This window comes from Mastomys coucha, unplaced genomic scaffold, assembly GCF_008632895.1.
Source record: "Mastomys coucha isolate ucsf_1 unplaced genomic scaffold, UCSF_Mcou_1 pScaffold21, whole genome shotgun sequence".
Lineage (NCBI taxonomy): Eukaryota > Metazoa > Chordata > Mammalia > Rodentia > Muridae > Mastomys > Mastomys coucha.
In genome coordinates this window covers 140,136,117-140,147,691 of record NW_022196904.1, presented here as the reverse complement: position 1 = coordinate 140,147,691, position 11,575 = coordinate 140,136,117, and the positions used below count along the sequence as shown (strand labels likewise).

The 11,575-nt window shown below is 48.1% G+C and overlaps 2 protein-coding genes across 3 annotated transcripts in view; both read right to left on the bottom strand.

Annotated features, from left to right (window-relative positions):
* The window catches only part of Ganab (glucosidase II alpha subunit), a 21,148-nt gene extending 17,259 nt beyond the window's left edge, over nt 1-3,889 (bottom strand). For both annotated transcript variants that reach the window (XM_031389607.1, XM_031389608.1), the window contains exon 1: nt 3,766-3,889. In XM_031389607.1, coding sequence (XP_031245467.1) covers nt 3,766-3,803 — 38 coding nt within the window. In that variant the 5' untranslated portion in view covers nt 3,804-3,889. The remainder of the gene's footprint in view (nt 1-3,765) is intronic.
* Nucleotides 3,890-4,037: 148 nt separating this feature from the next.
* Nucleotides 4,038-8,972, bottom strand: Ints5 (integrator complex subunit 5). Its single transcript, XM_031389606.1, has 2 exons — nt 8,814-8,972; nt 4,038-7,168 (listed from the first exon to the last, which is right to left on the bottom strand). The coding sequence occupies exons 1-2, from the start codon at nt 8,891-8,893 to the stop codon at nt 4,189-4,191; spliced, it is 3,060 nt and encodes a 1,019-aa protein (XP_031245466.1). The 5' UTR covers nt 8,894-8,972; the 3' UTR covers nt 4,038-4,188.
* Between the last annotated feature and the right edge of the window lie 2,603 nt (nt 8,973-11,575).

Genomic DNA, 11,575 nt, shown 5'->3' with positions numbered 1-11,575 from the left:
CTAGAAAAAGAAAAGTTAGTCTTGAAGAGATAGTTTGTTCACTCTCTCCCTGCAGAAGACAAGAGAAACTGGACAAAGCATGTCTGCCTGGCCTTTAGAGGCTGAGTATTGACTGTAGTTACATCAGCCTCTCAGAGGAAAGGAACAGTAACAGCCAATCCCAAAGGATATGGTGGTATCATGTGTGTACATCAGAACAACAAAGCTAACTATGCCTTTCAGAGGTAAGGTGTCAGATGGGGCTAATCTGCTAGTCACATTCCTAAGATCCTGCAACACTAGACACCCAGTTCCTTTGATGTACAGTTCTGCAACTTCAAAACAAATCACCATCAAATCACTATCTAAGGCCAAAAAGAGTAACAGTTGAAAAACACACTGAGCCCTAATGATAACTCAAAGAGCCTAGCTAACTGATGTATCCCTAGTTTTCAAATGACTACAGTTTTAAAAGAATCAGTACCCTAGTAACACCTTCAGAGACTGATTTAATTGGCCTAAAATAGGATCTGTTTAAGCTCCCTATGGCATGGTGTATGCTTGTAGTACACAGCTATTTGGGAGGCTAAGGCTAGGGTTAGGAACCACTGGAGCATAGGAGACTAATATGAGCAGCAGAGTGAGAACCTATCTCAATAACCATAATGCATAAATAAATATCCCCTATCCCTAACAAGTAACCAAGACTCAACTGGCCTTGAGCTTAGTCCTGACTGACGCTAAGACCAAGATTTCTACAGAAGACACAGGACGGTACACTAATCATCAGCTAACAGACCCAGACCTGCTGCACTGAAAAGCCTCCCGTCAAGATTACCACAAACTGTCACTCCCACGATGTGCATCAAATGAAAGACTATGGACTAATAACCTCATTTAAATAAGTTTGGGGCTAGAGAGACAGCTCAGTAGCTAAGAACAGTAGTTATTCTTCAAAAGGGCCTGGGTATGATTCCTAGTACCCACATGCCAGCTCGCAATCTTCTGAATTTGTTTCAGGGGATCCAATACCCTTTTCTGGCATCAGACATACACATGGAACACAGACATGCATTTAGGAAATAAAAACATATAAAAATAATAATAAGATTTTAGTTTGGAGGGTTATTTACCTACTAAATGAATCCTAAAAAGGGACTCTCAGATTTTAGTGTCTGTTAATGTGTAACCCAGGCAAAGAAGGAGTGCGAGGCCAGCCTGGTCTTCAGATCAAGTTCCATGACTGTGCCAGGGCTACTAAGAGAAACAAAAAAGAAAAAGAAAGAAAGAAAGAAAGAAAGAAAGAAAGAAAGAAAGAAGGAGGGAAGGAGGAAGGGAGGGAGAGAGGGAAGGAGGGAAGGAGAGAAAATGAGAGAGAAAGCAAGAAAGTTCGAGTGGGAGGGAAGGGAAGGGAGAAATAGAAAGGGAGGGAGGGAAGAGAGAGAACCAAGCAAAGTGTGGTAGCGCAGACCTATAATCCCAGTACTTGGGAAGTAGAAACAGGAAGACAGTTCAGTCATCCTTAGTTACATATTAAGTTTGAGGGCTAGCCTGGGCTATGTGAAACCCCATCTTGAAATAAGAAACACTTGTGTGTGTTAAACAAACACTGCCAAACCTTGGACCAGAAGTTTTATCTACTTTAATTGTTTTTGCAGTGTTGAAAAGCGAACTAAGGGTCTCACTGGTGCTAGGCAAACATTCAGCTACATCCTCAGCTTCTAACACCAGTCTTTTTTTTTTTTTTTAGTATGGAATAGAGTTTATTTAGGGCATGGGGAGGGGAGTTAAGAGGGTAGCAAAGGCAGAAAAAGGGAGCAAGAAGGAGAGAATAGAGAAGAGGGACTGGCCATGATCACATGGAGAGAGGGGGAAGGGAATGGGAGAGGGGGAGCAAGGGGGTAAGAGACAAGGTGGAGAAGCAGGAGTGAGAGCAACACCAACCCTTTAAACAAGTTCTTCCAGTGACTCTAATTTAAGCAATACTGGAACACACTAAGATGTGTTCCCCAGGGAGGACAGAGGGGACTCATCAGAAGGTTTAGTAGATAAGAGCACTTGTACCCAAGTGTGATTACCTAAGCTTGATTATCCAGGACCCACATATGGGAAGGGGAAAACCAACTCATTCCATACAGGTACAGAGGTAAACTCACATATATGTGCACACTACACACACAGGCAAAATAAACGTTAAAAAAAAAAACAAAAAACACCTCATTTTAAAAAGGGGGGAAGTCAGGCATAATGGTGCACACCTTTAATCCTAGCACTTTGAGACAGAGGCAGATGGATCTCTTACAAGTTTGATGCCAAGTCTGGTCTACATAGTGAATTCATGACTAGACAAGCCTAGCTTGACAAGACCCTGTCTCAAAATATAAATGAATAAGAAGGGGGTTGGGGGAGGGCAACACAGAAGACATGATTCTTCTACAAAATAAAACCAAGACAGAGCCTATCATACACAGTTATCCAGCTTCCATGTCTATGTGGAAGTTAAAGGAAATTACCATCCAGCAAGGTGAAGCCTTGCATTTACCAGGCCCTGTCTGATCCCCAGAAGCACCAAAAGAAAATTTTAAAGGGGATCAGTTAACGAAGTTCCCTAGAAGCAGGAAATTTTGGAAGAGTAGTGAAAAAAGGCAGCCAGCGAAGTGAGAAAAACACTAGGAACTAGGGCCCTAGACTCTGGATGAAGAAGTACCTGGAAGACAGCAGAAGACAATGCTACTAGAAAAACCTAACCGTAAGGCATAGATACAACCTTGGTCCTGAGGAGTGGCTACTTACAGGAACCTTGGAGCCACCGGTCCCAAGTAGCAGTAGTGAGCAGTTTAGCACATAAATATACTCCCTAGAACCCTATCTTCAAGTCTTTAAAATAGGTTTGGAGAGATGTCAGTAAGGATATGATTTCTAAAGAATATTTTCAACTATGACTTGTTGGCTCTAGAAATTCAGGGATCCCTTAAGCATCCCAAACAAGAAATGTTCACAAGCTAAAAGTCAAGAATGAACTTTAGGGTAAGTCACATCTGTTTATTAGAGAAGAACTTGAGTATATGATTCACCCTTTTTACACTGCTGTTGACAGTACACGCCTCTCCCGACCCTTTACATCCGTTAGGTGTACCGCACTTTACGGCGCTGATGTGTTTCCAAGCTTTGTTAGGCTCTACAAAACTCTAGAGAGCAGACCAAATCACTCCATACATGTCGTGTTTGAGCAACATTATCCATGCAGACTGTGAACTTACTGGACCCTGCCCTAGCCGTGCCCAGCAAATGAACATTAGTGAAACTGGCCAAGGCTGGTCGGGAGGGCAAGGAGGTAATACAGGACGACCTGCCCATCGCATTGCTTCCATCCTGAAAAAGGAGCAGTGTGGCAACAGGCTGCTTTATTACCGGCTGAGATGCATTTCGTCCCCCTACCTGCCTCGACGGCCCTGCGCACTGCAGGAAGGAGACGAAAGCATTGACCACCCGGAGCCGCCAAGGGAGAGGGGGCGGCTGGGAGCGGTCAAGGCGGAAGACTGCACCCAGCTTCAGTCTTTCTAAGCCACACGGCGAGATTCAGGAGCCCCATAGACAAGGATCGCAGCGACTCGTGAATCTGCCGCTGGGAGGCTGTAGCCAGAGGCCGCCACCACGGGGACAAAGAGCCCGTTGCGAGGCCAGAAGTAGCAGGGTGATAGGAAGGCATACAGAAAGAAGCAATATGGGGCTCGGGGGATCTAGGGCCGTCCGTCCGGACGCGCCCCCGGATTCCGGGCTCCTCACCGCCTCCTACGCGCCGCCACTGCCGCTATCGCCGCCATCTTGTACCGGGTTTGCTCCTTGACCCGAACCTACCCGCCCCTGCGCACGTTGAGCCACGTACCCTAGTGCCCGCCCCTTCCGGCCTTCCGATTGGCTCGTCCAGAGCGCGGCCGGACGTCTATTCCATTGGTCGAGCACGTTCTATATTATGAATGGGGCGTGCCTTGACGCCCCGGGCTCTGAGTTCTCAGGCTTTTTGGCAGCTTTCCGAGTTAGATAGAAACACTGGACCGTTTGTCTCAACTCGGCAAATTTTATTTAGAAAAAATGGTGGGGTTTGAAAAATGTGACACCGTTCATTACGTACGGACTTAGAAGCCTCCACCCTTCTGTAGCACCTTAGTCTCTTCTCAGTTTAACCTCGCACAACTTGTAGAGAAAAGGTCAAGTCCCCTGCCGAAGCAGAGCGGATGGTGGAGGTGCTTGAAAACGGCCAGAGAAGAGCCCCAGGCGATCGATGTTGCGGTGGAGGACACTGTGCAACACAGACAGATGTGGTCCTCCTTCACCTCCACCTTCCCTGGAAAAGTCCCGGATGAAGCGGCCACGCTCAGACTGGAAGATGAACTTCTGGGGCAAGGGCCCATGCTCCCGAAGAAAACCCCAGACACTAAGCAGCAACAGACGCACTTCAAAAGGTGCCAGTTGGCTAAACACCTCGTGCATATTACCCAGGGCTGGTGGCAAGAGGCTTCCCTCAGCCATGACAGCCACCAGGATACAGGATGCCTCCAGATGCCAGGGGGAGTGGGTTGTATCAGGATGTCGAGAGGCTTCCCAATGGCTCAAGAGGGCAGCCAGCAGCCCCCGCAGCAGCACGGAGCAGTAGCACAGGGCTGGGGGAGCAGCTGCTACCAGCTTCAAAAGCTCAAACAGCAGGGGTTGTTCCCGGAAGCGCCGACCAATTCGGAGATCCCGCTCCACGGTGGCTCGTGCATGATCCTCTGGGGGCCAGGCCAGCTCAGCACCAGCTGCATCAGGACACACGCTCTCCACTAAGGTCACTGCAACTGCTTTGGCTGCCTCTGGGCTCAGGGTGGGAGCCCCCCAGCAACCCTCACGCTCACTGCCCCCAGATGCGCTACAGCAGTGCACTAGGAGGCTAACGAGGCTCTGGGTGTTATAGATCACTTCTTGATGGTTTCGAGATTGAACAATTTTAGGTGGCTTTAAGCCACGGCCGATGACTCCAGCGTGGAAAACTGACCAGATCCCTCCAGGACCTGGCACAGCTGCAGTGTGCCTCAGGTTAATGTCCAACAAAGAGGCAGAAGCCAAAGGGGTTGAAACACTAGAGAGAGTCTCACTGTCTCCATCCATTTCCCCTCCAAACAGTTCTGTGTTGCCCCGATGTAAGGCTCCCTCAACTAGCAGCTGTAGGACAGCCTTGAGTCCAGCTGGGGAAGTCTGAGAAAGGCGGGTAAGAAGCTGGGAGGCTGAAGCCACACCAGGAGGGCCATGCAGCCTTAGAGAAGCAAAGAAGCGGTGTACCCCAGCTCGCACTAGTCCCAAAAGTTGGGAAGGGGACAGGGCTCCGGAAGAAAAGGGACATATTGCAAGGAGGGAGGCAGCAGCTTCAGCTACCTCCTCCTCTGGGTTTAGTAGGAGAGGAGCCAGATCAGGCAGGTAGGCTGAGGCAGACTCCCCAAACCGGGCCCCTAAGGCTGAAGGGCCCTCACCACCTTGCTGCTCCCACCCCACCAACAAGGCCAAATTGCGAAGAAACCGGGCTGTAAAGGGAGGCTGTAAAGTCCCTGCATGCACTCGAGCCAGGCAGCTTCGGAAGGCCAGGGGAAGAAGGCCAGAGAGGCTAACCACTAGCCCTGCATATAGCTGAGTTGCCAAACTCAATTCCTCAGGGCTTCGGGCTCTGCTCAGTAGATGGCCCAAAGCCTCAGGTCCACAGCTAGGTCGAGTGTAGACAGACAGTAGGCCCAGGAGCTGGTGCTGCCAGAGGAAGCGCTTCCGTTCTAGCCGTAATGTCTCTCCACACAGCTCTCCAACGTGGTTTCGTAATGCATCAAGAAAGGGCACTGGACGAGGAGGTGGGGGTGGGCCCAGCACCCCTTCTCCAGGAGACCCTCCCCGATGATGGACCAGTTTTTGTAGATGTAGCAATAGCAGCTGGATCAGCCGGTCACAGGCCTCTCTCACGGTGTCTGGCACAGCCAGGCCCTGGGTAGTAATAACTGAAGCAGGCATAGCTGTGTCCACTAAGAACTGCAGCAGACGGTAAGCACCAGTCCCAGAGGCCTGGCTCACTAGATGCACAGCCAGGTTTAGCATGTTGTCTAGCTCTTCTCTGGGGAACCCCTGCAGATGTTGTTGCAGCTGGCTTAGCACTGCTGGGGGCTTGAGGCAGTCCACAAGTTCTCCAGATACTGTGCCTAGCAAAGCTGGTGACATGACTGCCAGCTGCAGTAGGAAGGGAACTGTGGCTTGAAGAGACGGCTCCCCATTCCTGCCCCCAGTACCCCCTGCCAAGCTATCATGAAACATGCGCAACAGTTCCCGTCGGATGCTGTCTCCGTGGCGGGAAGCCAGGTGCCCTAGGATGCCTACAACTGAGGCAATCTTCGGTACCCGTTTTTCCCCAGGGATGGCAGGAGATCCAGGGAAGGGGTCTGTAGAGGGGGTTTGAGAAGAACCTCCACCACAAGCACTAGCTCCTCCTCCAGCCCCGCTATGGACACAGAAGTCCTTAAGGCCACAAGAGAGGACTCGGGAGATGATGGTGCCAGGAAAAGAAGAGCCAATATGGGCCACAACCCAGTCAAAGTGTGGGGAATGCTGGACAGAAGTGTCCAGCAAGGCATCCACACATGCATCTGGGCAGCTACCAATCAGAGCTGAGAGGCACTGCACATAGATGTCCATTAATGTGCGGGTGGCCCTACAGCCCATCCACAGCTGCAGCAGTTCATTGAGAGAGCCAGTGGCATGGGGAACACGCTGATGCTGACCTGAATATGTGCTGCTCAGTTGTCCCATGAGGTCAATGGACCACGCACTAATCACAGGTGCCCAGGCCTTTGGGTTGGCCCGGATAAACTCGCACAGCACCTGCTGCACTTCTTGCACCACATCCTCTAAGCCAGGTCCACCAGCAGGGACATGGGATGATGGAGGTGGACGGAGGTGAGGTGGACCAGCCACAGGACTTTCTTCTAGGGCAGCTAGGTGGGCCCGGACACTCTCATCAAAAACACCTCTCAAGTGGTCCAACACAGCAGCCCGAGCAGGTGGCAGAGAACGGAGGAGGAGAAGACCACATCGAGCATGTTCACGAGCTGAGAGCTGATGGCCCAGAACAGGGTCTACACCTGTCAGAAAAGCCTTGATTTCTTGGGACAGCTCCTGAGCACTATAAGGAAGCAAAAGAAGAAGAAGAAGAAGAAAAAAAAGCGAATCAGAACACTGGGAGATGTTAAACAAATTATATTCCTCCCATGAACTTTGGTTTCTTTTTATGTAATAATAGAATAATAAGAATTTATGAAGGTTTAGAAGCATACTAATTCCTGATTCACCTTGATCATTCAAGAAATTTTTTCTTCCAGCAACAATAATCATACAAATAGTAGATTATCTTTCAAATATCCACGTTCTTTTTTTCTTTTTTAGTAGTGGGTATAGAACCCAGGCCTTTTGGCATAGTAAGCACTATCTCTAAGCTACATTACCACCCCACTTTTAAGTACTTCACCAGTACTTTTTCAATCCTGACAATACGATTAGACTACTATCCCATTTTAAAGATAAAGAAATGAAAGTTAAGAAACCAGGCTGGGCAGTGGTGGCGCATGCCTTTAGTCCCAGCACTTGGGAGGCAGAGGCAGGCGGATTTCTGAGTTCGAGGCCAGCCTGGTCTACAGAGTAAGTTCCAGGACAGCTAGAGCTATACGGAGAATCCCTGTCTCGAAAAACAAAACAAAACAAACAAAAAGTTAAGAAACCTGGATGAATATTCCAAAGAGGCAGGGACCATTTCTAAGCTCCTAAAACAGAATTTCCTTTTGTTAAGGTGCTGGTATATGGGAAGTACTCAATGAAAAAATTGTTGAATTAACTAAATATACTGAGATTCTATACCTACTTTAACATCTTCCCAGCTCCTCTCTACAGCACAAGCACCCTGAAATCTCTCAATGGACAGAAAATTGTAACCTTACTAAAAACTCTCTGTCCCAAATGTGTGCTTTTCCATACTGTACAAGAATTCTGCCTTAACTGATGGCACAAACCTTCAGTTCCAACACAGACAGATCTGAGTTCACAGCTAACCTAGAATACATAATGAATTCTGAGACAGCTATGTCTATCCATAGAGAGACCCTGTCTCAAAAAAAGGAAGGAATGGAGGGCGGGAGAGAGAGAGTCCTAATCACACACCCACTGAATTAAATGCCTGCAGTGTGCCAAGAATGGGAGAGGGTCCCCCGGGCACAGAAGATAAGCCTTTCAATTCTCCCCCTCCCCAAATATATAAGCTATCTTAAGAGTCTCAGAAGACGATGTTGAGAAAGTAAAACCCCTTCCCTCTTACTACTGTCTTTTCTGTCAAACACAACCGCATTCTCTGGGCAGCTAAGGTTCTGTACCCTCCCTCTGATCAAAAATAAAAAGACACCTCAAAACGAGGGACGTGTGCAAAGGGAAGGCTAGGACAAATATTAAGGCTCCGAGCCTTGGCTCCCAAGACACTCTCCATGGAGTCTGAGCCTCCTCAGAGTAAAAGGGTTCTCAGGAGTGCTGATGTCCCCAACTGCTGGCAAAGCAAGGCCGGCCTAAGAAGGCATTGAGGTCTCGGCAGAGGCAGAACTACGGGCAGGGCAGGCATTGCAGCCAAGAGTTTTCAGTGAGGCGGTCCCTGAGTTCCGGGAAGACGCGACCAGAATCTCTGAGAACCCTGACGCGGGTTCTCAAGGTAAGATCCAGCTCTCTGTGGAGAAGGCTGGGCATCGGCGCGGGGCCGCGCGATGAGGGGAGATACCAGGGGCTCTGACTACCTGAGAGGCGCGGGACCGTGGGTGGCGGGGGCAGGCCCGGGTGGCCCTGGGGCCCCGGGAGGGTCGCACAACGCGGACATCCCGGAGCCCTACCCGGAGCCTGAGGCGGGAGCGGCGAAGTACAGGCGACGCATGCGCGCTGACTGGAAACGCGACAGAAACTAGCGACCCCGCCTCTCAGGAAAATCAGTCCGGGTAAGTCTGGAGCCGTAGTACTTTGGTTCCGCGTCGCATCGGTCACCGAAGGTAAAAGGCTTGCTCTCTGCGCAACCTCCTCCCTCACCCCACTCCTCCCCCAGGGGCTTCATGGGTGCATGAAAGCTTCCTGGGAGTTTCATTTACACTGTAATCTCATTATTTTTTCTAACATCAAAGTATAAACGTGCAACTCATGGATCCGAAGCATGGATCTGACAGTTGGGACTCACACTTGTAATCCAAAGCACTGGAGGCCAACCTGGGCTACAATCCAAGATCCTGGCCAGCCAGGGCTAAATGACGACACTGTCTCTCGGATTTTCTTTTTTTTTTTTTCGAAAATAAAATTTAAAAGTACAGCGTGTTTCTCTTTTTTCGTTTCCCTGCTTGTTGTTTGCTTATAGAGGTAGAGTCTCATGAATTTAAATTTCTGATCCTCCTGCCTTTACCTCCCAGGTGCTAGGATTACAGGTATGCCACCACACCTTGATTTTGTTTTTGAGCAAAACTTCCCAGGCTCTTCTTAGCTCAAGTGCTCTTCCCGCCTCACCCTCCAGAATAACTGAGACTAGGTGTTTACCATTATCCTAGCTTCTCACCCATAAAGACTAAGGGAGCCCATTTGGGTTTGGATTTAACTGCCATTGTTGACAATATAATAAACTCTGAACAAGCCAGGCAGTGGTGGCACAAGCCTTTAATCCCAGCACTTGGGAGGCAGAGGCAGGTGGATTTTTGAGTTTGAGGCCAGCCTGGTCTACAGAGTGAATTCCTGGACAGCCAGGGCTACAAAGAGAAACACTGTCTCAGAAAACCAAAAACCAAAAACAAACAAACAAAAAGAAGCCTGGAGATGGAGAAATGGCTCAGCAGTTAAGAGCACTTGCTATTCTTGCAGAGGACTAGGGTTCAATTCCTAGTAACAATATGCCAGCTAGGTTGGGGGGGGGGGTGGCACACGCCTTTAATCCCAGCACTTGGGAGGCAGGCTGATTTCTGAGTTCAAGGCCAGTCTAGTCTACAGAATGACTTCCAGGATAGACAGGGCTACACAGAGAAACCCTGTCTTGAAAAACAAAACAAAACAAAAAAAAAGCCAGCTAGTTCACAAACTGTAATTCCAGGGGCTTTTGATGACCCACTCTGGTCTCCGTGGGCATATAGTACACATGCATCCATGCAGGCAAAATATTCATACCCTAAAGATGAACCTAAAAAGAAAAAAGTTTAAGGCCAGTGGTATTGTACACATTCAATCCAAGCAATTGAGACAGGAGTAGGTGGATCAACATAAGTTTGAAGCCAGCCTGTTTTATAGAGGGTGTCCCAGGACAGCCAAGGCTACAGAGAATCCCTGTCTCAAAAATAAATAATAGGGCTGGTGAGATAGCTCAGCAGTTAAAGAGCACCAGCTGTTCTTCCAAAGGTCCTGAGTTCAAATCCCAGCAACCACATGGTGGCTCACAACTATCCGTAATGAGATCTTACGCCCTCTTCTGGTGTGTCTGAAGACAGCTACAATGTGCTTAGATATAATAATAAGTCTTTAAAAAAAAGTTTTTATTAAAAAATAACTAAGTAGGGCTGGTGAGATGGCTCAGCGGGTAAGAGCAGTTTGCTCTTCCGAAGGTCATAAGTTCAAATTCCAGCAACCACATAGTGGCTCACAACCACCCATAATGAAATCTGATGCCCTCTTCTGGTGTGTCTGAAGACAGCTACAGTGTACTCTTTTATAATAATAAATCTTTAAAAAAAAAGTTTAAAAAAGTAAATAAAGTAAAATTAAAAATTGTCAATGGGGATGGAAGATAGTTCAGAGGTTAGGAATACTTGGTGCTCTTTCAAAAAGCTCAGCTTCAGTTTCTAACACCTACATGGCAGTTTATAAATATCTATAACTCCGGTTCTAGGGGATCCAATAGCCTCTTCTGGCCTCTGAAGACACCAGGCATGCACAATGCATATAGTGTATTTGAGCAAAGGGCTCAAACCATAAAGTTGTTGAGAAGGAATGAAAATTTAAATGTGGCAAGCCCATGTCTAATTTACTGTTTTGTTTTGACATTTACTGTGTGTATGGGGACACATGCTTGCCACAATGCAAGTGTGGAGGCCAGAGGACAACAGTAGAGTCAGCGCTCCTTCCACTACGAGGATAACAGGGATGGAACTCAGGGTGAAGCACCCTTACCCCTAAGCTACCTCATTAGCCTCCCTCTATCTGTTTAGATGTTTGCAAGGGTAAAAGTTAGGAGAGGGAGCTGGACATGTTTTATACCCATAATCCCAGCACGGTGGAGGCAGAAGCAGAAGGATCCTGTGTTCAAACCAAACCTGGGCTATATAAGGAAAACTGTCTTCACAAACAAAGTTCTCAGAACTGGTATCTCATCTCATGAGTGCTGATAGGGAAAATACACACAAGATGTAGATGCCACAATGTTTGCCTAAGAATGCAGGATACCCTGGGTTGAATCCTTAAACATCACCATCACCACCAAAAAAAAAAAAAAAGTGTTCTTTACTTACTATAATCCTAAATATAGAGTCAAGATTATGAT